This window comes from Castor canadensis, chromosome 5 (genome assembly GCF_047511655.1).
Source record: "Castor canadensis chromosome 5, mCasCan1.hap1v2, whole genome shotgun sequence".
NCBI classification, from domain to species: Eukaryota; Metazoa; Chordata; class Mammalia; order Rodentia; family Castoridae; genus Castor; species Castor canadensis.
Genome location: NC_133390.1, coordinates 169,131,554 through 169,159,424, shown reverse-complemented (window position 1 = coordinate 169,159,424; position 27,871 = coordinate 169,131,554). Strand labels below are relative to the sequence as shown.

Here is a 27,871-nt window from a genome sequence, read left to right as displayed (position 1 = left end):
AGGAGGGAGGGGCAGATATGGGAAAAGCCAGGTCTCAGCCAAGTGTGGTGGAACCAGAATCCTCTGCTTTGCTACTTGACTCAGGTCCTTCCCTGTTCTGGGCACATCTGGTGGCCCCAGCCTGGGCTAGCCAGCCTTGCAAGGTTTGCTAAGACGCTGAGTACTCGCCTGGGTTTATCTTTTGGACAGATGGAGGAGACGGTGTCATGAACACGTGTCGAACCCCCAGGTTTCAGGCACTTGACGCCCACTGGTTCCCATGGCCCATCAGGTGTGGGCCACCATGTCCACCAGTAATATGGAGTCCGGTCATAAACTTCGAAAGCCTCTCTTCTAAGTGCTGGTCATGTCTGAGTGCGTTCAGAGCTGGAGTGAATCCTGGGGGTCGGTTCTGTTGTCACCCCCACTTTATTTGGAAGCTGACTGGTGATGGCAGCTCCTCATGCAGTCACACCACGTGGCTGCTAGGGTCCCAGGGTGCAGGAGAGGTGGACTGGGTCTCTGGGGACCCAGATTCTGCTGCAGTGGGGTAGGGGCTGCCAGGGCAAAGCGACCCCCACTCACCTGCAGCCAGAGCTCTCCAGACGCACACTTTTGGTCACTACTTTTTTTTTTTTTGACATCCTTTTTTTTTAAATTTTTTAAAATTTTATTCATATGTGCATACATTGTTTGGGTCATTTCTTCCCCCTTCCCCCCGCCCTCCCCCTTACTCCCTCCACCGCTCCCTCCCATACCCCCCCTTACCCCTTGCTACCAGGCAGAAACTATTTTGCCCCTATCTCTAATTTTGTTGAAGAGAGAGTATAAGCAATAATAGGAAGGAACAAGGGTTTTGCTAGTTGAGATAAGGATAGCCAAACAGGGAGTTGACTTGCATTGATTTCCTGTGCGTGGGTGTTACCTTCTAGGTTAATTCTTTTTTATCTCACCTTTCCTCTAGTTCCTGGTCCCCTTTTCCTATTGGCCTCAGTTGCTTTTAAGGTATCTGCTTTAGTTTCTCCGCGTTAAGGGCAACAAATGCTAGCTAATTTTTTAGGTGTCTTACCTATCCTCACCCCTCCCTTGTGTGCTCTCGCTTTTATCTTGTGCTCAAAGTCCAATCCCATTGTTGTGTTTGCCCTTGATCTAATATCCACATATGAGGGAGAACATATGATTTTTGGTCTTTTGGGACAGGCTAACCTCACTCAGAATGATGTTCTCCAATTCCATCCATTTACCAGCGAATGATAACATTTCGTTCTTCTTCATGGCTGCATAAAATTCCATTGTGTATAGATACCACATTTTCTTAATCCATTCGTCAGTGCTGGGGCATCTTGGCTGTTTCCATAACTTGGCTGTTGTGAATAGTGCCGCAATAAACATGGGTGTGCAGGTGCCTCTGGAGTAACCTGTGTCACAGTCTTTTGGGTGTATCCCCAAGAGTGGTATTGCTGGATCATATGACTACCTGATGTTGGATTTAAAATCATGTTTGACCTTTGCCAGCTATACACCTGAAAAGGGATTAATAGCCAGAATATAAAGGGAGCTCAAGAAACAAAATTCCCAAGAATCAATGACCCAATGAAGAAATGGGCAAAGGGACCACACAGACATTTGTCAAAGACAAAAGTCCAAATGGCCAAAAAGCACATGAAGAAATGCTCACCATCCCTGGCCATAAAGGAAATGCAAATCAAAGCCACGTTAAGATTCCACCTCACTCCTGTTAGAATAGCTAGCATCAAGAATACCACCAACAAATGTTGGCAGGGATGTGGGGGGAAGGAACCCTCATCCGCTGCTGGTGGGAATGCAAGCTAGTGCAACCACTATGAAGACAGTATGGAGGCTTCCTAAAAAACTAAACATAGAACTGCCAGCAATTTCACTCCTAGGGATATACCTGAAGGAATGTGAATCAGGTTACAATAAAGGCACCTGCACACCTGTGTTTACTGCAGTATTATGCACGATAGCCACGCTATTTTAATGATGCCCCACTACTGATAAATGGATTAAGAAAATGTGGTACTTATACACAATGGACTATCATTCAATCATAAAGAAGAATGAAATTTTGTTGTTTGCAGGTAAAGGGGTGGTATTAGAAAACATCATTGTCATACATACACACACATGTACACACATGTATACACAGATACGTACACATGTATACACACATAATACACACATGTATATATGTGTGCAGAACATGTTTCTGACAGTGAACCGTTAGAAGAGAGGAAAAGCAGAAGAGAGTGATGGGAAGTGAGTAATTCTGACAACGTCACACCTGGCAGGAACAAGACACAGAAACGCACTGAGAACTGTGGAACAGTACAGGGCAGGGGAGAGGTGAGGACCAGTAGTGGAGGGTCAGACTCATTAAACTATAACATATTTACAGGTGAAACGCCAGGGTGAAATCCACTGCACAATGGGCAGACCCTGAACAATGAGGGCAGGAGGGCAACAGGTCATGTTAAGGGGAGGGCAACAGCGGGGGGGGGGTGGGTAAATAAAAAGGGGGGTGAATATGGATGAGGCATTTTCTACACATGTATGAATATGGAACACTGGACCTTGTCGAAGTCATTTTAGAAAGGAGAGTGTGGGAAGAGGGAGTATAATGGAGGGAGGAACCAAACTGCTGTACCATGTACAGAAATGTCACAATGAAGCCCCGTGTATGTCATATACTATTAAAAACGATTAAAGAAATCGGTGCTTGAGCAGAGCTGGATTATCACCATCCTTGGAGGAGCTTCTGGGTTTAAAACGAAATCCCTGCCTTTTCCCAAACAATTTAAACTATCATGACAATTATCCTAACAAAAATTGGAGCAGCTCACATCAGGTGGCAGAAGGGACGAGTGTCCCCAGCTCCAGGGTTGCTTGATTGCTCTCAGGTCACCTGTGTCCATTTGCAACCCTCATTGACCTCGAGGCTGCTGCAGAAGGTGACCTTGCCTTTAACTCCGAGCCTGAGGAAGGCAATCTTGCTTGGTTGCACTCCCTGGCACCGGTAGGTGGCTCTGGCCAGCTGTGGAGTCACACTGCCCTCTGGTGGTCACTGGTGAGCACTGTCACTGGCCTTGGACTCAAGCTGTTGGCTCAAAGCCTGGTGGGAAAATGGCCCAGGGCTGTTGACTCAAGGGACCCTTTGAGGGACAGTCCCATGGGTGCACCTCAAAAACATTTTGAGTGACTAAAGCAGGCACCAAAGTGTCCACTCTGTGCGAGCCCATGTGTGAGGGTCTAGATCTGGCCAAATGACAGCCAGCAGCTGTGGGATGTGAATACAGATGGGGAAGGAGGCCTGCGACAGTTTTCTGTTTTGATCTGGGACGTGCAAGGCCCCTGCGGACCCACAGGTGATCATACATGGCCTGTGCACTTGAGTTTGTGCAATAAAGTTTATGTTGATTGTAAAATAAAGAACTGAAACACAGACAGCTCTTCCAAATCCATGAAGGAACCCTGGGCCAGACTGGCCTCCCGCGGAAGGGTGTAAACCTGACCGCACCGGTGCTCTGCTGGAGCCGTCCACGTCTTTCCACCAGACTTAGAATAAAATCCAAACTTCAGTAAAAACCAAAGCTCCCACCAGATCTGGCCTGGCCCTCTTCCTTGGACCCTCTGCCCTTGGCCTTGACCTGGACCTCCAGCCATACCTCTTGCCTTTCCTTTGTCATGGAGAACCTTTGTACTTCCAGCTAGTCTCTCCAGGATGCTTTTCTGGCCTTTCTCACCACCTTTGTCTGGGCGCCTTACTGGTGACCAACCAGTCCATGGCCTTTCATTATTCCAGGTAGCCTACACTGTGTCACCCCAATACTTCCTTCCAGACCCCAGGCACTGTCTGAAGTCACACTGCTGGTAAGGAGGCAGCCCCGAGCTCTGGGGAATCAGAACCATGCTATGTAGTCAAAAGCTACAGTCTCACCCAACAAGATCCTTGGGGTTTTACCCCAAGGACTCAATATGGACTCTGAATATTTCCCTGAACAAACACCCCAACTTTTTTTTTTTTTGGTGGGACCGGGATTTGAACTCAGGGCCTCACACTTGCTAGCTAGGTGCTCTACCACTCGAGCTACTCCACCAGCCCTTTTTTGTGATGGGTTTTTTTAAAGATAGGGTCTTGAGCAGTATTTGCCCAGGCTGGCTTCGAACCACTATCCTGATCTCTGCCTCCTGAGTAGCTAGGATTACAGGCATGAGCCACCAGTGCCCAGCTCCACTCGTCTTTCCTGTGGCCTCCAAGATCCCCCTCTTCCCATGAGGGTCTGATGAACAGATGCCCTGCCCTAGTTGGTGACATGAACGACCGACTTTCTGAGTAGCTAACAGAGTCCACATGATATGGTAACACTAGGAACACGATTTCTTATTTGCTGTATAAGTTGAGGTGTGTTTGGCTGCAAGAAATTTAGAAATTCAGAAGAAAACAAAATACTTAAACCTAAGAGTATTTATTCACTAATGTAGTAAATCTACCCTGGCAATCTTTCCTGGGCGAACATCCTCTTCAGACCTAGCAATGTTTTACCAAGAAAAGTCTTGGTGGGATTTTTCCATCCAAGCTTCCACGCTAAAGAAGGTTCATCATGGACACGAGTGAAGCCACTGGGGAGGAACAATTCAGGACGGAGAGAGACTGAGTTTTAGAGACAGACCTTGGATTCTGCATTGGGGTTGCGGGTGTCTGAGGCCCCATATACCCTAACTTTTCAGTTAAATGAACCAATGAAGTCTGTTTTGTGTGTTCCGTCATTTGCGATGGAAAAGTCCCATCAGGAGCTCTGACTTTGAAATCCGTCACTGAGCAAACTCCTTCAGTCCAGGGCTGGCCTGGGGACTTCTGGTGCCTCTCTTCTGTGGGCTCGTTTTTCCGCCGGGCAGCTCAGGAAGTCCTGAAGTCATGCTTGGTCTTCTGAGAGGTCAAAAGCTTTAGGCAACACCAGCATAGTCAAACTACTCTGCTTCTAGAATGTTCTGAGAGTAGCAGTCACTGCTAAGGAAACAGCAAAAGTAGGCAGGTTGGGACCATGGAATCTCAGTGTTCTATCTGTCCATCCATTAATCCACCCACCCACCCATCTACCCACCCATCCACCTCCCATCCACCCACCCATCCACCTCCCATCCACCATCCATCCATCCATCCATTAATCCATTCACCCATCCATCCACCCATCCATTAATCCATCCACCCACCCATCCACCCACCCACCTCCCATCCACCATCCATCCATCCACCCATCCATCCATTAATCCACTCACCCGCCCATCCATCATCCATCCACCCATCCATCCACCCACCCATCCACCCACGCAGCTCCCATCCTCCATCCATCCATCCATCCATTAATCCATCCACCCACCCATCCATCCATCCATTAATCCATCCACCCACCCATCCATCCATCCATCCATTAATCCATTCACCCATCCATCCATCCATTAATCCATCCACCCATCCATCCATCCATCCATTAATCCATCCACCCACCCATCCATCCACCCACTCATCCATCCATTCACTCACCCATCCACCCGCCACCCATCCGCCATCCATGCCTCCAGCATTCATATACAGGCTCTCTGAGGGGCGCTGTGTACACGGAGATGAGGAAGACACCGTGCTTGCTCCCAGCAGCTCTGAGCCATCCAGACTTCACACTGAAATGCTTACCTTGGAGACTGGGGGCCATAGCTTCTGTGGGAACCAGCTTTGTTATTTCATCAAAACAGCAAAGCCGCTGGCTACCTCTGCAGCTTAACTTCAGGGCTAAGGGGAAGACGGTCCGGCCATCCCCTAACGTCTTCCTGCGTGCGTGGTTAACGCTCTACTCGTGTTTACAGTGGAAGCCGATGAACAGAAAAATTCTTCTCTGTAAGTCATTTATTCTTTGTTTGACTCTAAACAAAATTTTCACCAACAGTAAATCTGGGAGTGTCAAGGAGGAAGGGAAGGACAGATGCATGTGTGGAAGTGACAGGGCCCCAGGACACCCATGTCATGATCCCCAGGTGGGTCTGCTCCATTTGAGAAGCATCCTGGGGAGAGCTAGAAGACCTCTATGAGAACTAACAGAGTCACCACAGTAGACTCAGCGCCATGACCCTGTCCATCCATCCAACCCCCACACACCACCTCCATGTCACTATCTGTCAATTGTCACACTTGTCATCAAACGCTCAAACTTTAACTCCATGTCACTGTCCCCTCACTCATCATTTCATTCCCTTCAGCTAGCCATCCATGTAACCTGAACCCATTCTCACGTCTGTCCATCCAACCGTCAGTCATTCCGCTCGCTCATCTACCTTGTCACTCGTCTGCTCATTCACTCTTAACCATCTGCCACATTTCTAACCAATCTCACCCACACGACCGCCCACCACTCGTTCAGTCCATGCAGCCCTCGGTCATCCATCCCACCATCCATGCGTTCACCCCACGCCACCATCTGCCACCAGTCACCGTCGCTCATCCATCTCCCAACCCCCAAGAAGCCACCTGCTTTCCCAGTCGTTCAACCACGGCCGCCCCGACCCCCGCCCAACGCCGCGCAGCCCCTCTGCCCCCTCTCAGTTTCAGCCAGTTCATGTTGGGTTTTATTTTTTGTCGCTGAAAAAGACCAGCACACGTGGAGGCCCGAAGAGTGTGAATCAAGCGGCTTTCATTTAACGCATTCCTGCATCACAAAGGGCTACTTCCTGGCCAGCGTCCCCTCTTCTTAGAAAACAAGCTGGCAGCATAAGGCACGGGCACTGTCCACGTGACGTCAGGGAGGGGACGGAAAATGAAGGTACACAGCAGTCTCCCCACAGCCCCCCGGGCCTCCCCCCATGTCCAAAGAGCGATTGTCCCCAAAGGCCAGCGCGGAGAGCTTGCTTTAGTCAATCAGCACTGTGAACCTCTGCGCCAGGTACAAACCCAACCCCAAGGGACAACTGAGAAAACCGATGACACAGGGCCAGCGCCAATGCCCAGTCCATAAATTAGAAAGGAAAAGGAGTCGTTCTGTCCTCGTCCCCAGCTGGCCAGCCCCACCCCGCTTGCTTTGCTGGGCCCTGGGAAGGGGCTGGACGCCTGGCCCTGGTCCACAGGGACCTTCTGGAGCCCAGGCCGGCCACCGCGCTCCTCGGGACACTGGCTCGGGCTGAAGGGGCACTTCTGAGAGGGCCTGGACGGTCCCCTGGGCGCGGGACCCTGCCTGGTGGCCAGCGTCAGGGCTGTGCGGGGACAGCAGGGGACGACACCCCGCCATGCTGCTATAGGTACTCCAGCTCCAGTGCGTGGCGCAGCGCCTCCAGGTCAGCGTGGCAGGAGATCCTCCAGAAAGGCATGTTGTGCTGCAAGGAGAAAGCCACTGTCACCGTCACCCGCCACCCGCCAAGCTGTGCACGCGGGGCAAAACCACCCTTGACCTCTGTCCCCCAGGGCCCACTCCCTGCTCAGAACGGACTCGATTTGAGGCCATCATCAAGCCTTCCTGGTGGGCAGGAGGAAAACGGCACAGCCCTGCTCTCCCTCTGATAGCCACTGGGCTCCCGGTCTCCTCCTCTTTTCAGATGTCACCTCCCTCCTTGTTCCCATTCCCTGCTTCATTTTTCTCCCAAGCTCTTGCTGCCACTTTACACTTCTTTGTCCCAGGCAGCCAGCTGGCTAAGTGGCCGGGCTGCATCTGTTCTGCTCACTGCCGGATCCCCAGCACCTAGAACAGCGGCTGGCACACAGTTGGTGCTCAGCCTAACAGGCTTCCCACTCTGGCTGGAGTGGCTGTGATTAAGCAACCTTCACACAAGTCTTTGCTCTGTTACAAGAGGGGACAAGGCCCCGGAGAAAGCAGATAGGCAGCTTAGGCCACTTAGCAGGAAGGTGGAGTGGGGGGCTTTCCAGGCCAGGTGGGGGAACAGCCATGCATCCCCTGCTCCCCCCCTGCAGACCCTCGGCGCCCCGGGGAGTTTCTTTCTGGGCTTTTTGCATTTCCTTGGGATTTGTTGCCAGGGAGGGGAGGGAAAACCAGGTCCCTGAATTAAGCTCTGTGACATTAACCATGGGCTTCCCAGGCCTGGCGTGGGGGGTGGCAGCTCTCAGGGGCGCTGTTGACAGATCCAGACCTTGGACGTGGGCAGCTGTTTCTTTTCCAAGAACAGAGCTGAGGCCACCAGAGTCCCTGCGTGGCCCAGGCTGGCAGGCAGGGATCACAGATGAGGGATTTTCTTTTTCATTAACTTAATGCCGACTTGATTAACTGGGAGGTGGCAGGGAGCACAGGAGACAGGGTGCTTGCACGTGGCCCGCCCGGCCCCTCAAGAAGCCATCCTGGAGCCCCAGGCGCGGCGCCCACACAGTACCTTCTTGGCTCCTTGCTCCTCTTCTGCGCCATCGCCGATCACGATGTACACAGCCTTGCGGCCGAACCGCTGCATGATCCTCTCAAAGCAGCTCTCCTTCCCTGCACAGAGCGAGGGACGGGAGGGGACCAGGGCTGGTGAGGACCCAGGCCAGCACCCAGCCTCTCAGTCCTCAATGAAAGTGAAAATGGATGCGGTGCCACCACAGTGCACACGTAAGGGTGGGTGCGAGGCCCTGGGCTCCTCCCCCAGCTGCACAAACCCCAAACTAAAACTCCCCCAAAGGGCTGAGGGTGTGGCTCAAGTGTCACAGGACTCAAATGCAAGGCCCCAACCCCCCCAAACCAAACCAAGTCCCCAAACTAACCCCTCTCCCCAAATCCAACCAACTAACCAAGCAATAAAAAGAATGGGGCTTACACGCACATAAGGCCCTGCGTTTTTTTTTTTTTTTTTTACAAAGGCAAACATTTTTATATTGTTTATTTTACCAAAATTAAAAAATATAAAAGAAGCCTGGCACTGTGGTACATGCCTGTAATCCCAGCTACTCTGGAAGCAGAAGCAGGAGGATCTGGAATTTGAGGCCTACCTGGGCAAGGAGAGCGAGACCCTGTCTCAAAAACAAAAAACAAAGGGCTGGCCGAGTGGCTGGAGTGGTAGAGCGCCTGCCTGGCAAGGGTGAGGCCCTGAGTTCAAACTCCAGTCCTGCCAAAAGTCAATCAATCAATAAAAAGTTCCTAAAAGGAAAGAGGCTCTCAAGGCGCCCAACCAGAGGCACGCAGGAAGAAGAGAGAAAGCTCTCAAGGCTGCCTGACTTGTGACAGTTGTCATCTTTCATCACCCTCAGGCCCGGGTCCAGGCCCGGCAACAACGGCTCTAAGCAAACGCTTCCAAGTGACTACGAACCGAGTTGTTTCTTTTTGCTCCAGAAAAAGACAGAGGCGAACATTTTAAATTAAAAACCTCGGCTCACTGGACTTCTGTGTATTCTCGTACATTCGCAGGTGACATAAGAATAAAAAGCCAGTTCCCCCACGTGAGAAGAAAGCCGGGTAGTGGGCTGTAAGCAGTGCTGCCTCCTCTGTGACTCGGTTCGAGGCAGTGCTGTTCTGATTGTCCAATCCCGGCCACTTACGCCCTGCTTGTGAGGGATGTTTGGGGTTCTGAGTCACGCCGGGTGACATTTTCCTTACTGGAAGGAATGTGGTCCCTCTCCTCCCCCCTGCCCGCCCCGGCCCGGCCTCTCCCCACCTGTCTTGGTGGCACTGTAGATATTCTCGATGGGGAACACGGAGCCCAGGCCGTACAGCAGGACCTTGGCCAGGGCGGGGATCAGTTGTGTGGTGGTGACCAGCACGTTGACACAGTTGGGCCTGAGGACAAACAGAAGGAGGATCAGACCCAGTGGTACCATTTCCACCGTGTAGCAGGAGCCTGGAGCGGGTGGGAATTCCGGTTGGGCTGGGGGGTTCTGGCTGGGCCATCTTCAGGTGGGGTGGGATCCCGAGATCCACAGCTGTTCCTCCTTGAAGCTGGAAGTGCCAGTCTGGGAAGGCACCGTGGTCATCGTTCTTGTTTTATGAGGCAGCAGGAGTGCATTGCACCAGCCACACACCTCACTAGCTGTGGCTCCAGGAAATGGAAATGAGTGATGAGGAAGTGGAGGACAGCAGGGAGAGGTGAGGACTGGGGTAAATGGGCGGGCACACGCCAGTTCTGATCTTTTGAGAGTCCAGAAACCTGGAATCCTGCTGGGCCCGCAGAAGTCTCCACGGCTCTTTGATGGGCACCTGGCGTGGGTAGGCTTTGGTAGACGTGGAGAGTGCAGGGAGGGATCGGGGGTCCACTTGCCGTGAGTTGATGAGGGTCAGGGCCTTCAAGGAGTGCGTGAGCCACAGGTCTGTCAGAGCCTCCAGCTCAGCCCGCAACTGTAGCCACGTCTCTCTTTTGGGGGTGCCTATCAAGCCTGCGGACACAGGAAACAAAGGTGCAACCGTCAGTAAGAAAGGGCTGGGGACCTGTGCGGTGGCTCACGCTTGTAAACCCTGCTATTCGGGAGGCTGAGATCAGGAGGATCACAGTCCAAGGCCAACCTGGGACAATGACCAAAATAATCCATTTCCAAAATAACCAGGGCAAAATGAACTGGACGTGTGGCTCAAGCAGTAGAGTCTGCTTTGCAAGTGCAAAGCCCTGAGTTCAAACCCCAGTCGTTCCCCCAACCCCAGCTAAAAAAGAAAAAAAAGAAAGGTCTGGGGGACAGACTTAGGGAGAGGAGTCTTAACTAGGGTACCCTGAGAGATCAGAGTTACCCAGCGTCAACTTCGATCTACTGTTTATTTTATTCTGGGGTCACCCGCCCTGCTACCCGCCCAACCCATCCACCCTGTGGCCATCCACGCACGCATGCATGTGAAGATAAAGTCCAGACCCACGGGACGGTCCTGCCCCCTTAGCTCTCTCGTCCACTGCCCTTCTGTTCCAGGGCGGGCGTGGGCTCAGTGCCCAGGCTGTGCTGAGGGGAAAATGAATTCACTGGGACAAAAGCTGCCCTGTGCCTGTGCTGTGCAGACCCCGTGTTCAACGCTGGCCAAATGCCTCCCGGAGGCCCACAAGGCCCAGTGACCTGATGCCCCTCCATCCTGGTCCCCGCCAGGTGCCCCGTGTCCAGCTGCACTGGCCTCCCCTGTCTTTCTGAAAGGCACCAGACTCCTTTGTTCTCTGGATTTTCATTTGCATTTGTGGTGGCCACTTCTTGTCAGTGATTATTAAGTGTGGGCATGACTGCTGGACAAAGGCTGCGTCCCATAGCCTCCATCACAGCCGGGGTGGTCATGGGACTAAGATTTTGGCCCGTGACCAGTGGAAGTGTGGTGTGTGACCATTAGAACATGTCCGAAAAGAGAAGAGGCCTATACTTATTTTCTTCCTCCTCCCTTCCTGCTGGCTCTGATATGATGGCTGGAGCATGAGCAGCCACTATGGGCCATGAGGTAGGAGTCATAGTCTGGGCATGGTAGAGCAACAAGAGGGCAAAGAGATAGGAAGGGCAGTGTGGGTTCCACCTTCCCTGTGAGGTCTCGGTACACTGGTACGAATCCTATGAGTTGGCAGCATCATCAGCCCTATTTATACATGCGGGAATGGGCCCAGGGAGGTCTGTCTAGTAACCCACCTAGGGTCACACAGGAAGTGGTTGAGGAACACCTGGGATCAGGTGAAGGCCTCTGAATCCAGCTGGGGCCTCTGGGCTATTCGCTAAGCCCTCTCTCTGCCTTTCTGTCTCAGTTTCTCCTGATTTGCAGATGTCCCTCTTCCCAGCACGCCTTCCAGAACCTTGGGGTCCTGGGCTGTAGGGACCCCCTGGCCACAGCCCTGCAGCCAGCTACTTCTACGATGCAGAAGCAGCTGGGGAGTGGGCATCCTGTCCACTTGGGCTCCTCAATGTCGACCTTGGCAATTTGCCGTTGACTGGTGGAAGGCAGAGCAGCCAGTCAGCCCTGGCACATCCTGGGACTTGGCCAATGCGAGCAGGGGTCCACTCCATCCCTGGTCACTACCCACGTACACCTGTCCCTCTTTGCTCCGGGTAGGTGTGGGCACCATGGAGGGCCAGCCTGTTCTGAGACTGGTGTGTCACTCCTGAAGTCCACAGACGTGCCTCTGGAGGCCACTGAGCACAGCCTTGAGGGCCAGGGCGATGCTGCCCTGCCTGGCTCTCCTGCCTGGGCTGTGTGATGCTGGACAGGTTACTTAGACTCTCTGATCTCAGTTTCTGCTTTTGTAAACAACGAAGGCCAAGGGCATTTGTCCTCCAAATGAAGACTAAGAGCACTGTGACCGTGGACAGCCCTCACGACAGAGCCCGTATCCAGGAAGCGACAGGAGCATCAGCGCTGCCAGCAGTGCTCCCTGTGTGTGGCAGCATCGGGACCGCAGCCCAGGTAAAATGGACAAATGTGCTAGCCAGAGACCCCAAAAGACCCCCGTGCAAAACCTAAAGGAGCTACTCCCATCTCCTGAGTGCCTGCTGTATACCAGGCACAGTCGCGCCTGCACAGTAAACCGCCCCGTCTCTTGGGAAAGGAGAATTATTTTAACTGCTGTTAGTAGACCTAGAGGCTCAGCGCGGTCGTGTGGGTGGCCTCAGGTCACACAGCTAGACAGTGGGGGGACAGGATGGGAGGCAGGTCCCGTCCAGAGTGAGAACCGTATGTCCCCAGGTCTGGAAGAGAGCGAGGAGCTCCAGGAGCTCTGGGGCCAAGGAGCGCTTGGCAGACACTCAGCACCGCTCTGCCCCTTTCCTGGTGGCCTGGTAGCAGGTGACAATCAAGGAGACCCCCAAAAGCCTGCCATGGTGGGGGCAGCGCCACCTCTCATGCGTAGAGAATTCAGAAGTAGTGACCTGGGGCGCGGCCACTGCCCGGCCGGCCCTGCCTCTCGCCCCTTCCAGGCATCATGTCCGGGGTGATAAATGGAGGCTGCCCTGGCCCCAGGCTGGCAGTTCTCATGGCGGGCGGGGCGTGAGGATCCCTGGGGACTGAGTGTCCACGCCCAGGTTGCAGCCGGACCATGGAAACCTGCCATGTGATGCCACCATGAGCCAAGCTTGCAAGCCAGAGACTTCTGCCACTTCTGTGCCTCCACCGGCGGAACCCCAGGCAGTTGCTTGGGGTGGGGCTTGGGTCATGCATTTGTTTTCATTTTGAGGGGAAAGGGTTTTTTTGTGTGGGTGGAATTTGAACTCAGGGATTCACGCTGGCAAAGCAGGCACTCTACCACTTGAGGCACACCTCCAGTCCATTTTGTGCTGGTTATTTTGGAGATGACGTTCTCACTACTTGCCAGGGTACTTGCCAGGGCTGGCCTCGAACCCTGATCCTCCTGATCTCTGCCTCCCAAGTAGCTAGGATTACAGGGTGAGCCACCAGCGCCCAGCATGAGACCTTTGCTACCGTAGCCCGGGCTGGTGTGCAACTCTGGAGCCTCGTGCCTCAGGGCAGGGGCGACCTAGGGTCCCGTGGTCCCGTCCCCACGATGTCACTCACCGCCCACGTTGTTGCGGTAGGTGTTGTACATCTCCTTCACGCGCCTGTAGCGGAAGGCCAGCTTCCTCATCCAGTCCACGCCGCCATGCACGCCCGTGCCCAGGCACAGGCCGGTCCCCGGCGCCCCGCTGTGGAAGCCGTCGGTGGAGAAGTTGTAGGTGCTGGGGAGACGGCAGGGGCGGCATTAGTGTGGGAGACCCAGGCCCGTCCACCCGCACCCCGGGTGCGCACAGGGTGCCCGGCGTGTGCCCCGGGGAGGAGCAAGAACCCAGCTTTTGCAGAGCTGCAAGAGGAAGAACAGGTCCTTACAAACTGCTTTTGCTGCAAGCGCTGAGCCTCACCTGGGCCCAGGTGACTAAAAGGACAAAGCCTGGCGTCCCTGCCTTCATTCTGCATCTGTCTCCTTTGCTCCGAGCCATTCTGTCCTTGGCCATCCTGGACTCCAGGGAGGACAGGACTGATTGCTAAATGTCCCGTGACAAGAGTGGAAGCCGCTCCCGGGGAGCAATGGCTTCTTACGGCCAGGCCCCGCCCGGCCAATCCTGACAAGGTGACCAAGTTTGACCGAGACTGGTTCACCGTGCACGCTTCCTGGCCCTTCCCCGCACAACCTGGAGATCGTGTCTACTCGAACATGGACTCGGGGCTCACTGAACAGGGCTGCCATCTCTTCCTTCTGGTGCGTGTTTTTGATTGAATCTCCTTTCTCTGTCCTTCACCACTTTAACTGGCAGATTGGGACGGGTGGCCGGGCCTCCTCTGTCAGCCCCCAGAGCCAAAGCCAGAGTCAGGGCCAGTTCCCCAACTCTGATTAACACATGGGCATGTCCTTTGCCCTGGCCTAAGAAGCACCTGCATTCCTGTCTTCTGATATCAAACAGCACCCCTAAATTCCTCGGGAGACCCATTGCTACCCCTGGTCATGGTGGCTAAGCTCAGGGAAATATCCCGCCCTGGCCTTTGAGGTCAAAGTTCAAAGGGAATTTCCCCAACATGGCTGTAGCCGGTCCACTGACAGAAGTGTCCAGAAGAAAATGTCAGTGAATCCTGCTCCTTGGATCCCCAAATCTGTCCTGACCCCTTCTAAGGCCTGTGTGCTTACCTTCTTCCATTCTCTGAGCAACTTCGTCCCTATTTTAATTTTATTTTTATTTATTTTTTGGTGGGATGAGGTTTGAACTCAGGGCTTTGAGCTTGCTAAGCAGGCGCTCTACCGCTTGAGCCACTCCTCCAGTCCATTTTGCTCTGCTTATTTTGGAGACGGGGTCTCACGAACTATTTGCTGGGCTGGCTTCAAGCTGTGATCCTTCCGATCATCGCATCTATTTAAGTTTTTTAAGTTAGCCAGAGGTGCTTTGTGGATGTCACCTTGACTCTGGAAGAGCATGTCAGGATAAGATGTTCTGCATGTGGACGTTTCAGAAGTGACACAAAGTTAACGACACAATGGCAGCTGGGAGGCACGGGGTGGGGGGGAGAATAGGGAGGGGACCGCTCTGCAGATGGTGCCCTTCTCTTTCTTCTGTCACAAGCTCTGGTCTGGCGTGCTGACGATACATCACTAGGAAAGCCAGGGTGCCATGTGTGTCGCAGCACCGACCAAAGCCTCTTAGGACAAACACAGGTCTCTTTGGGGAAGAAGAGTGGTGGCGTGTGGCTGTCAGGGTGTGAGCTGGACTGATTTTTTTTCCCCTTTTGACTATTTGGTTGTTTCTGCATTTTCCGTAATGACTTTAAGAACAGAAAAGAAAGAATTTTCTTGTTTAGAAGAGAGAAGTGGTAGGGATGAGTAATAGCTGGGAATTGTGCCTGAGTCCCTGGGTGGAATGACTGTGGTGGCCCAGAAGCAGGGTCCTTGAGGGTGTGGAGCCCCAGGACATGGTGCAGTGCGACACGCTGCCTGTCACCTGCTCTTCTGCAGCGGGGTTCAGGCAGAACAGGGCGATGTCACACACAGCAGCATATTCCCTGGGGCTCCCGGTCACGGGGAAATGGCACGAGTGGTCCACAGGCGCCACCGCAACCTTGCCTATTTCTGCATCGCAAGGCCTGGTGTTGAGGGAACGCGCGTGCGTCTGCATCTGTACACACTGGTGTATATGCCACACAGTTGGATGCATGCGTGGATCTGTGTATGTGCAAATAAACGTATATTCTGTGTAAGCACGTGTGTACACACACTTGCACGAGCCCGTACATGTATATGTGTGAATGTATGCACATATTTCTACACGTGCAAGAGCGTGAATATGTATACATGCATGTGCACACGTCCTCCTATGTGTCTTGTGTATATGAGTGAGGGCTTCTGTGTACTTGTGTACACACATATGTACCTATGCACACATCTCTGTGTGTATAGACACAAATCACTAATTATTTTGGACCAGCACAATTATATTGCAGATTTGGTGGGAATGGGGTTTGAACTCAGGGCCTCACGCTTGCTAGGAAGGTGCTCGACCACTTGCGCCACTCTACCAGCCTTTTTTGTGATGGTTTTTTTTTTGAGATAGGGTCTCAAGAACTATGTGCCAAGGGCTGGCTTTGAACCTCAATCCTCCTGATCTCTGCCTCCTGAGTAGCTAGGATTACAGGTGTGAGCACCGGCACCTGGCTAGCACTTCCGATCTTTTGCCAGCACTAGGGATACATTGCCTTTGTTCTTTGAGACAGAGTCTTGCTGTGTAAGCTAGGCGGGCCTCAAACTCATGGTATTCCTGCTTCTGCCATCTGAGGGCTGGTATCACGAGGTGTGCACCACCATGCCCAGTTTGGAATCTTCCTTCCTGATAGTACTGGGATTTGAACTCAGGTTCTCACACTTGCTGCAGAGGTGCTTTGCCACATGAGCCACTCTGCCAGCCCATTTCTTCAAGCCAAATAGATGTCTGTGGATTGTGAGTGACACAGGGCCTTCTGTAAACCTCAACTACTGTAAGACTAGCAGAGTGTGGTTTCATCGACTGGTATTTGTGTGGGAACCCTCATTAATTTTATTCTGACTTGATTTGGTCCTTCCTCCATTTTTCAGTGTTCTGGGAATCAGGAAGACGAGAAGTAGTCTGGACCTCCCTTGACCTTGCCTTTGGCCCTTTCTGCTGCCCGTGCCCTTCCAGGGTGTTAACTGTGGTTTGCTTTGGCAAGCTAAAGGAGGAGGGTGAACAAAGCCTGCATGAAGAAGCTCCCAAAAGTGCAGGACCCAGCTTGGGGTGAGAATACCACCACGCAGGTGAAAGCAGGACACCTGGGGGAGGTGGCACCCTTCTGGAGGGGGAGCATGGGTGCCTGAGGTTCCCAGTGGCGGAAATCGCAACCCTGGCCTTGTCTCCCAGAGGAACAGCGGGGTGGATGTGTGGGATGTGTGCGTGCAGCAGGACGGAGTCCAGGACCGTGTGAGCCGGGTGGGGAGGACAGCCACTGTCACTTTTCACAGGTGTCTGCGTGAGTGGGAGTACATTAAACAGAAGCAAGGGGACCTGAGGACTACATCTTCCCTGCCCTTTCCTGAATCACCCCGCATTTAAAAGACCCCCAGAGAAGATGAGATGACTGTTCCAGGAACTCGTTTGCCCAGAAACTTCTTTTCCCCAAAAGAGATGCCATGGTTATTACACAGACGTGCTGGGTCTTCGTCTGTCAGCTTGCTCTGGGTGGTGGTGCCAGGGGCCAAAGACATTTGCGATACATCCAGGTAGCAGAAGGTGTCAGCCATACAGACAGCAGTCTTCCAAGGACTCTGTGCTGGGCACTTTCCAAGCACATCTTTTCTTTCTTATTTTTTGCAGTACTGGGGTTTGAACTCAGGGCCTACACCTTGAGCTACTCCACCAGCCCTTTTTTTGTGATGGGTTCTTTTGAAATAGGGTCTCTCAAACTATTTGCCCAGGGGGCAAATCAAACCAAGATCTTCCGGCTCTCTGCCTCCTGAGTAGCTGGGATTACAGTTGTGAGCCTCTTGTGTCCAGGCTAGCACATTCTTTCCCTTCCCTCTTCTCTTCTTTTGCAGGGCTGGGTATCAAACCAGGATCTCTCACATGCCAGGCAAGTGCTCTCCACTAAGCCATAACCTTAGTCCTAGAACCCACACTCTTAAGTGTCACGGCCCCTCCTGACTAGTGTAAAGGTTCTCATCTTGTTAGAATTTATTCTTGAAAGAGAAAACACTGCCACGAGCAGTGGTGCACACCTGTAATCTCAGTACTCAGGAGGCTGAGGCAGGAGTATCAAGAGTTTTAGGCCAGCTTGGGCTACATAATGAGACCCTGCCTCAGAAAAGCAAAGCAAAGAAAGGAAAAGAAAAGAAAGGGAGGGGGGTAGAAAAGGTAGGAAGCAAAACTGACTTTCCCTGGAGGGAGATGACTGATGTTTGATCAAGAGACAGAGGCTCTTCTGGAGGGCAGGGAGGTATGCCTGGATCACAGAGGGTCTGGAAAGAGTTGGGTCCTAGAGCCAGGCTGCCTGGATTTGAATCCTGCTTTTCCCACGTGAGCTGGGGTGGGCTGCTTGCTCTCTCTGGCTTCACACTCCCCAACTGTGAAATGGAGCTGTGGTAAGAGCGTCTATCACCTCCGGAAAGGTGGTGGTGGGGGGTCACCTGGGCAGAGCACTGGGGCAGGGCATGGCCTAAAGGAGGGCTCCATGAGGTCAGTTCTTACCTCAAAGAACCAAACCAAATCAAACAAAAGCCCCAAACAACGAAAAACCCCAAAGGCAGGAGTAGCAGCTGCATGGTGCCTAGCAGATGGTAGACACCCAAGGGCGGGCAGGTGGGAGTGCGGTTTGTAGTGTGGATCATCGTTGCACTGTGGATGTTGGAAGTGAGTAATCCCTTAGCTGGCATAAGGCAGGGCTCAGAGTGACTGTGGTCACTCCTGGCCTTGAAACGGGGTGGTACAAAATGATATCATGGAAATGACACAGTTAACCTGGATCTGGAGTTTGTTTCCACCAGGGCCTGAGTCGCTCCTTGCCAGTGTGATGAAGGGACTTTCTGTTGGCTCATTAGAGGGACACAGATTTCCTTCAGACCACCATCACTTCCAACTGTGCTGGGCTGTGAAGACTCACAGAACCCAGTGACAGACACTCTGGTGTTCAGTTCTGGAGCAAGCTGGGAGATGCCTTGGAAACAAGTGCCGAGTGATGTCACAGCGACAAGCCTCCAACCAAAGCACTATTTGGTCTAAAAATAGTTTTGCTGGCCTAGAGGAGAGGAATTGTGATAATTTTTATAAGCAGAGATTAACTGTGCTTACATTTTTATGGGGTTTCCGCAGGGGCAGGCTGGGGACATTCCAGGCACATTCTTTGGAAAGCTGCCTCATTCAGGCGGCTGGGTACCTGGTTTCCGGAATCCATGTCTTAGAGCATTTCCTTAGAAGCTGGATGCGCCACTTCCTCATCGAGAAATATTTTCTGAGTGTCAAGTCTATCACTTTTTATATTAAGAATAAATGCACCCTCATGAATGCAAGCAAGGAATGTACTCTGACTTCTTAAATGATGTGATTTTAGGAATGGAGGTCAGGCGTTCGAAGTTTTTACCATTTGAGTGTGTTAAGTTTGTAAGCAGGAGAAAACACCCACAGACAGAGAGAAAGGTAAGTAGAGGCAGGGGTGGGAGGTGATGGGAAGACCCGGGGCGGGGGTTTGCTGTGAGTTTTGAGAGGTGAGCTTGGAAACCCATCCATCCACCGAGAGGCATTTTTAGCCCCCATTCCTACCTTAGATCCTGGCCGTTGTCGTCAGATGAGACGTCATCCACATGGATCTGATCACAGTCCTGAGGATTTGACGAGAGAAAACAAAGGTTTCTGGTGAGCCTGACGTAGCGCTGTCTTTACGAGCTGACTCCTGAAGCGGAGGGGTGGGATGAGCGCTGGATGGGGCCAGCAGTCTTGGGGTCTGGTCTAGTCTGGGTTTCCCTTCTCCTCCTCTAAAGGTCAGAGGTCTCGGGTTAGGTCCTGTCCCTGCTTTCTCTTTGGTTTCTTTGTAAATGAGCAGGTGGCCGTAAGGAGGGCTATCACGTAGCTTATCCTCTCGTCTGAGACAGTTTAAAAGTAAAAGGGGATGGGACTCCCCAGCCCCTCAGGACAAGTCACCCTGGTCATAAGGTGGCCACCTTCGCTTTGCTCAGCTGTCTCCTTCGCTCAGAATGCCTCCTCCTCTACCCCGTGGTGACGTCCTTCTGCACCCCACCATCTGTGAGCACCACTGAGTGATCGCTTGTCCTATGCCAGCACTGCCCCACGCCAGCCACTCAGTCATCTGGTGACAAGCCTCTCTGTATCCTTTCCTTACTTAGTCCCATTTCAAGGGCCCTGTGGTGTGTGCTTCCATCACAGGAAGCTGCATGGACAGCGCTGCTCTAGAGGGACAAAGGAACTGGGCTTCATGTGTCATGAAAATTGGCCTGGACACATCGCTGAGCCCGCCCAGTGTTGCAGAATACGGTTTTCAACAACAGCCAAGCATAAGCTCATCCCCGCATCGCGCAGTGCCAAGTCACCAAGCCTGCAAACTTACATCCCACCAACAGCTGCAGCTGAGCCGGGGTGCGCCTGGCCTGGCACCCCGTGCAGCTCCCCAGTCGCTGCAAGGGTGGCTTCACTTTCCAGCCGGTATCTGCTTGCTTGGCCCCTGAGTCTGGGATCTCTGGTCCCAGCATCCTTTCTAGATGGAAGCATTCTAGGACCAGCGCTAATGAGTCAAGGCTGACTTACAGACCCAGACACAGAGAAAGCAAAATGAACAACAGATTTCCCCCAGTGCCCTGGGAAAACACCTCCCCAGCCCCCCATCCTTCCTCTGGCTCAGAAGCCCCCGCAGGGTCATGCGGGTCTCTGGCAGGGTTCCACAGCTCGCCTCGATGTCACAGGAAAGCTATGTGGGTAGGCTCTGGTCTTCTCATCTGCGAGGCGATCGCTGGGGCACTAAGTGTGACGACAGTAGCGATCACATTTCGGACTTCATAAAATACCATGATGCTGCGCTAGACACTACCTCATACTCCACCAGCTGACCCGGATCACGTGACCCACTGAGCAGCGACCAGGGGAGCTGGACACTGCAGAGGGCAGGGGCCAGATTCGATTTGGGGAGGAGAATCCGATGCCCTAACTCTGTCCCCACCCCAGCTATGGGGGGCAGGGATCTGAATGGAGAGGAAGCCAGCTACTTCATGGCAGGGCACTTCTGGTGTCTCCTAGGTCCACGTGTGACTACCCTGGGGCTCTGAGCAGGACCAGCCGGAGAAGACTGACAGAAGGAGTCCATGGCATAGATGCGATCCGGAGACAGGAAGACCCGCCCAGTGCCAACCCTGCTTGGAAGAATTTCCATTCCTGACCCAGAAAAACAGCTGCAAAGATCTCGTGCAAGGCTGTCTGTCAGCGAGCGACACAAGGAGACCCCTTGCGTCCCCTGGATTGAGCATAGAGCAGTAAAACATCAGACATCCATTCAGGAGACCCTTACTCAGCAGCTCAGAAAAATGAGCGAAATCTTTATGTTAGCTTGCAGAAGTGATTCCTGGACACGTTACAGTGTGAAAAAAGCAGGCTAAAGAATGAAATCACAGCTGGGCACTGCTAGCTCACACCTGTCATCCTAGCTACTCAGGAGGCAGAGATCAGAAGGATCAGGGTTCAAAGCCAGCCCAGGGAAATAAGGCCTGAGTTCAAACCCCAGTACTGCAAAAAAAAAAAAAAGAATGAAACTGCACTATGAGATCGTGCATATAGTTATAGCAATCTATTAGATATCGGATATTTTATATGGACATGTAATACTTAAGTGGGAGAAGAAAGGTCTAGAGGTTCACCCACCTTGTGGGAAGCAGCAGTTCCGTATGGAAGGCACTGGGGTTGGCTGTGGTCCAAGGGGCTTTAGTTCATTGAAGGGCTCTCATTTTTTTAAGAATGAGGATCTGTTTAGGTATTGCTTTTGAAAAATGAATTTAAAGCCAGATGTCATAGTACACACCTATAATCCCAGCACTCAGGAGGATGAGGCAGGAGGATCTTGAGTTCCAAGCTAGCCTGAGCTACATAGTGAGACCCTGTTTCAAAAAAATAATCTAATTGCCTCCCTGGGGAGGACACAGATAGAACATTGGCTAGAAGCTGACATTTAACACGAGCTTGCGATGCTCCGGTGACTATGAGCCCATTAATAATTAACAGGGAAATGGCCGTCCCATCCTGTGGAGAAGAAAACAAGGTAGAGAGAAGGGCAGGACGTGCCTGTTATGGGTTGAGTTGTGTCTTCCCAAAGATGTTGAATCTTGACCCCCAGTGCCCTCAAGTGTCACCTTATTTGGAAAATAGGGTTTTTGCCAATGATCACATGACATCATTGGGGAGCCCTAATCCAGAATGACTGCCATCCCCTCAAAAGGGGAGACTTGGACACAGAGACAGACTTGCACAGGGGAGCATCCCACGTGACAATGAGGACAGATCTGCAGGCAGTGATACATCTGAGAGCCAAGGACAGCCTGAGCCTCCAGGAGCTGAGTAAGGAGCAAGGAACAGACTCTCCCTCGAAGCCCTCAGAAGGAGCCAACCTTGACCTTGGATTTCTAGTTTCCAGCATGGAGACAATGATGCTTAAGTCCCCGTCTGTGGCACTTCGTCAGGGTGACCCTGCAACGTAACATGTTCCGTCTTGAGAGCCTGTGCACCGAATTCATGAATTCCAACTTCTTCTATCTTTTTTGGCAGTGCTGCCTCATGCTTGCTAGGCAGTCGCTCTGCCACTTGAGCCACTCTACCAGTCCTTTTTTGTGTTGAGTATTTTGAAGATAGGTCTCATGAACTGTTTGCCTGGGCTGGCCTCGAACCTCTATCCTCCTGATCTCTGCTTCCTAAGCAGCTAGGATTACAGGTGTGAGCCACCAGCACCTGGCAGAACTGAGACAAAAAACCAAGGTCTGAGTGCTGGGTGTGCCCCATAGCTACAGGCCTCTCAGGTGGCAGTGTTGGTTTTTACATTGTGAGACTTGGCCAACACATCTGCCTGCAGGTGTGCTACCAGGCAAGTAGTGGGCACTCAGTTACCAGTACCAACCCAGTCCAGATGCCTCCTTTCACTACGTAGAAACTGAAGCTCCTATGTGATCTGTGGCAATGTCTGCCTTTTCATTCTGAAAGCTGTCCACTGATTTCTCTTCCTTCTCCCATGATCATAGATGCCAAAGGATTATCTACTCTTTTTTTTTTTTTCTTCTTTGGCAGTACTGGGCCTTTATCACTCAAGTTATACCTCCAGTGCCTTTTGCTCTGGTTATTTTGGAGATGGGGGGCGTCTAGTGAATGATTTGCCCAGGCTGGCCTCGAACCTCGATCTTCCATCTCAGCCTCCCAAGTAGCTAAGGTTACAGGCATGAGCCACCACTGCCCAGCTGCAACAGTCTTTCTGATTGCCAGTTCTTATTATTTTTCTTGTTTTTATAATAAATGCCATTTAAGGCTATAAAGGTCTCTCTGGATCACCCCTATGCTACACAGCACAGGCATGGTATTTGGTACTTTTGGTACATTTCTGGGCAGTAAGGTTGGTGACAAATACTTATCACAAGCTGTTTGGATTAAGCTGGTGCCCACTGTGGGTCAAGCCCACTGCTTTTTGTCACTGGCTCCTGGAGAGCTGAATGCAGAAGGGAAATGGTTGACAGGTTGGCTTCAGAAAAATGACTGTGGTTGGGCCTGGATGGGCTTCCTGACCGGTCCTTGTCCTCTGGGCTGGGCAGGTCTGAAGTGGGATGGCTGAGTGCTGCCTCTGGACTGGCCTCGGGGAGGCTGCAAGGGAGTCCCAGCCGTCTCCTCAAGCTGTCTAAGTGTCTAAGTTATCTCAAGAGCATGAAAGACGCCGGCATTGTGTTATAGCCAGCTGGGCAGGGCGCCTTGGAAGCAGATCAGAGCGCGCACGGTGAAATACCATGCTCCCTGACAGCTCCTGGAATCATAAATCCGACGGCACAGAGTTCAGCGATCAGGCCCGGGAGCCGCAAGCGGCCTGGCCTGCGAGTCCAGCAATGTCCGGCTCCCTCCAACGTGGTCCATCCCAAAGCTAAGGAGGGATCTTGTAAGTCACCCCATCCCTGCCCACCTGAAGGCCTGGTCACTACTGAGTTTGGCCAGCCACACCTTCTGCTGGGTTCACTGTGCTTTTCACAAAAGTATCCTCTTTATCCCCTCTGCTGATCCCCTTCCTTCTCTCCTCCACAGTCCATCTCAAGATGACTGGGATCAAGACTCCACACTATTTCTACTAGCTGTGGGACACTGGCAAGTGATCTCTCTGTCCTCAGTTTCCACATCTGTAAAATGGAGATTGGAAAAAATTTTCCTTGAGGGACGGACATGTTGGCTCATACTTATAATCCCAGTTACTTGGGAGTCAGAGATTGGGAGGATGGAAGTTTGAAGTCAGCTCGGGGAAAAAAGTTAGACTCCATCTTAACAAATGACTGTGTGTAGTGGTTAATGTCGATAATCCCAGCTGGTCAGGAGGTGGAGGTAGAAGGATGACAGTCCTGGAGGAAAAGCTTGAGACACTATCTAAAATACAAACTGAAGCAGAAAGGGCCGGGGGCGTGGCTCAAGTGGTAGAGTGCCTGCCTAGCGCCCACAAGGCCCTGAGTTCAAACCCTCGTTTTGCTCCCCCTACCCCCCAAAAGAGCAAAACATCTTGGCAGGGTGGCAGGAAGGACTCTGTGAGACATTCATGTGTGATGCCTGGCACAGGATCGGAGCTCATTCCGTGTCAGTGCAGGGCAAGTGACCCTCTCAGGGCCTCAGTTTCCCCATCTGGACAATGGGGACACAGGACAGCACCTGTGGCCTGTGGTTGTTGTAAGGTTAAGTGAAGGCATCAGGTCAGCTTCTCATTCCTGTCTGGTGTGTGGTGAGTCCTCAGTGTGCTTGCTGCTGCCCCGTGGTCACTGGTCGTGTCTGTTCCTGTGTTCTGTCTGCTCACATCATAGCCCCTGGTCCACAGGTCTCGTCCCTCTTTCTAGAGAGACACCTGGATCCCCGCGTGTGCTTTGCTGCCCTGCAGGTGGTGCATCCCCCTGAGGTGCGAGGGCCTCCTTGCGTTGCACGAGACACCAGGTGAGCTCCTGGCACAGGATGGTCTCATTTTTGTCTCACTTGCTCTAGGGACATCTCCCCCTTTGCTGCTGGCTCCTCCTTGTCTTCCCTGCCAGGAGCAGAGCCTCCCCAGAAACCGAATCTTCCAGCATCTTGGTTATGGGCGTGCAGCCTTGGGGCAGATGGTGGAGTCAGGACTCGAGGCTCTTGCCCTAAACTGAGGACACACATCACGGATATCCTGAGACATGGTCGATCTTGTCCTGACCAGTGCTTACACTCCAGGGGCACTTCTCTGCAAGTGCTGTCATCTGAGGGCCTGGAGACCAATGACCTGAGGTAGACACCTGCTGCCAGTCTCCCTCCATTGGGCAGCTACAAGGAGCCCGTCAGCCATATCACACCATCCAAACCCTGTTTGGTTCCTCATTTTAGAATGTGATCCAAGCTTCAAAGTAGCTCAAAGGCCACCCATGGCTTGCCATAGTCTTTCCAGTTTCTTCCACTCCAGCTGCACTTCCTCCTCCCAGTTCCTGGGGCCCAACCTTGACCATGCCACAGGATCTTTGCACTGCAACTCCCTCCATTTGGAACATACCACCATTTATCCACACGGCCCTTTCCTGACCTCCTGCAGGTCTCTACTCTAATGCAGACCAAGTGAAGCCATCACCCGCGCCAGCCCCTCCCTGCCTCTTCCGGGCTCTTCAGAGCCCTGTGTGGAGCTGAAATTCAGTTAATATCTCAAGGACGTGGTTCTCACCACGTTCTGCGGACAGCTGAGTCCAGAGCACCAAGTGGAGGTCCAGCTGAGCTCTGCAGAAGGACCTGCTGGATGCAGGGGCTGGGTCCCTGTTTGCAGAGGGCATCCACTGGGCGGGGCCACCTGGAGCCACCTCCTATAGGCCACAGCCCTGGCCACAGGCCTCACTGGGGGCCTTGGGGCTGCCTGCACCCCCCCACCTCCAACAATGTCTCCACTTCCGTGAATTTCAACAACTCCGTGTGAACGGGGTTCAGTCCTGAGCTGCCCCGGGACTCCTGGCACTGGGGAGAGGTTTGAAAAAATTTTAGAGAAGAAAAACAAACTGACTTCCCTGAGTAGCTCTAGCTGGGAGTTAGGACTTGGACTTTGGAGCCAGCGAGAGATGGGAGTTTTGTGTGGGGACCTCTGAAGACATCGGTCTGAGCTGATGCCCCGGAGTCCCTGGCTCTGCCTCTGCACAGGTCTGGCGTTGGCACTGCACAGTGCATCCCTCTCACACCTGCCTGTGACTGGGGGTCTTTGCTGGATTGTCAGATGAGCCCACAGGGGGACGACTTGCTGTGTGCCCTTGCCTCCCTGCCGGCTCGGCTCAGCAAAGTTTAGGTGCCACCTCCTGGAGAGCCTCGCCCCAGCCCATGTCCAGTCATTGCAAGTCACCTTGGCCTCACCGCTCCTGAAACCCGCACTTCCTCGTGGTCAGCTCCTGCTCACTCTTCTCTGGCTTGGACAACTTCAGGAACCTCTTTGCTGGTCTCCCAGCATCCTCCTTTCCCTCCTGTCACCCCTCCCCAGTGCAAGCCAGATCACAAGGCTGCTCCACGCGGTGTGCCCCAGGCCCTTGGCTGTGCTTAGCACTTAGAATCAAGTCTGGTTTCTGGACGTCGCCCCTTCAGGCTGTTCTTCCTTGCTGTCAGTGATGTTCATTGCATTTCCTGACCTCAGACTACTTCTCATTTCTCACCCCAGGGCCTTGGCACTTGCCGTTCACTCCCCTGATCGCCACTGGCCGGCTCCTGTCACCGAAGAGTCATTTCCTTAGGACAGCCTTCCCGACCCCCTCCAGGAAACTGCCCTCCTGCCATCGCTCACTCACTCTCAAGGTGACTAACTGGTTTTTATCTTGACATCCCTTTCATGGTCACAAACTGTCTTGTTAATAAATTTGATTGGATTTTTCCTGCCTGGGCCCTGGGGACTTAGGGACACTCAGAGTGGACCCTGCTCCTGTGGAGCTGGGACCAATGGGGGAGACAGACCCAAATAAAATCTAGCCTGGACTTTTGGCTTACATGGCCAATCGCCCTCACCCCCAATTTCCCCCGAAGTAACGTGGGTTTTCATATTTGTAATCAGCTTGGTTTTACTGCACTGGGCTCCACAATTGCTTGCGGAATTCAATGATCTTTTTTTTTAAGTGCTTAAGTTTTCTCTCAGGCTCTTTTTCCCCTAAGTTGCAAGGTCATTGTCAAGGGTGGCTGCATGTAGCTTTTGGGTAAAGAAACAGCGCTGGGCTTGCTGCCAGAGGCGTTCTCCACTGCTCCAAAGCCGTCTTCCTCAGCAAGCTCCTCCTTAGAGCCTCTGCCCGAAACAGACAGGGCCGAGCCATCGCCTCCTTCTGTAGACGCACAGCCCAGGGTCCGAGCGGCTTGTGTAGAGTGGACAGGACACAGAACTGTGTGCCACACCAAGTCTCCTCTCTAGCCAGCCAGACCAGACAGAAACCCTGCAACCTCTCCCGATGATCAATGTTAGTGACATCCTGGATCAGCCAGGACCGGTTTGGAACTCGTGGCCTGTAAGTTTCAATTTCATACTTCAGTCCTCAGTGAGTTTCCAGATTCTGGGAGAAAAAAATTTCCGGTAGGATGAATACAATTGTTCTTTCTCGTTCAGTTTCATTGTAGGCTTGCCTATTTATCACTGTACTAATAGTGTGATTGTCACTCAGTCAGAAGAGCCCCATCATAATCCTTTTATCATCCCCAAGTCCTTCTTCAGCTGACAAAGCTGCCTGTGTTTTCATTAGAGGGTTAGTAGAACATGTTTGCCTCCTTGCATTGGCTACCAGGGAGCTCAGAGGTCAACTCTACGCCTGACTGCAGTAGTCATCCTGAGTCTGGGTTTTTTTTGCTATCCTCATTCATTGTACAGATTTTCACCACCTTGCCTTTGTTTTAATAGCTTTACTTTAAATATGTTTTCCATTTGAAGTCCTTCCCAAATCTTTGTGACATAGACTGGGTATAAACAAGTGAGTTAAATTCATTTCCGAAGCTACTCTCCCCCTTTTCCTACCTCCCTTGCATCTTGCCTAGGGGCTTGAGAGCTGCTACACTAAATAAAAGTATTCCCTGTGCTCACACTCACGCTCTGTCTTTGTAAAACAGGCTTCCAGGGGAAGGTAAATTGTTGTAAAAAGCCTCCATCCTGGCCCACTGCTAATTATTGCTGACCCAGGAGGATCTGCGCTAATTTGCCTTAATAAACTTATTAAACAGCGAATTTCAGGAGGAGGAAACAACAGCGCCTTCATTGGATTAGCCAGCGCGCCAGTGGACATGCCCAGGTTGGAGAGAAAAGCCTGTCAGCTGCCCAGG

At 52.5% G+C, this 27,871-nt stretch overlaps 1 protein-coding gene across 1 annotated transcript in view; it reads right to left on the bottom strand.

The window, feature by feature from the left end:
• Positions 1-6,660: 6,660 nt before the first annotated feature.
• The window catches only part of Eya2 (EYA transcriptional coactivator and phosphatase 2), a 181,151-nt gene continuing 159,940 nt past the window's right edge, over positions 6,661-27,871 (bottom strand). The window contains exons 11-16 of the mRNA XM_020163953.2: positions 19,139-19,197; positions 13,413-13,573; positions 10,216-10,330; positions 9,616-9,737; positions 8,362-8,462; positions 6,661-7,356 (exon numbers count right to left, since the gene is read on the bottom strand). Of these exons, the coding sequence (XP_020019542.2) occupies positions 7,276-7,356; positions 8,362-8,462; positions 9,616-9,737; positions 10,216-10,330; positions 13,413-13,573; positions 19,139-19,197 (639 nt within the window). The 3' untranslated portion in view covers positions 6,661-7,275. The remainder of the gene's footprint in view (positions 7,357-8,361; positions 8,463-9,615; positions 9,738-10,215; positions 10,331-13,412; positions 13,574-19,138; positions 19,198-27,871) is intronic.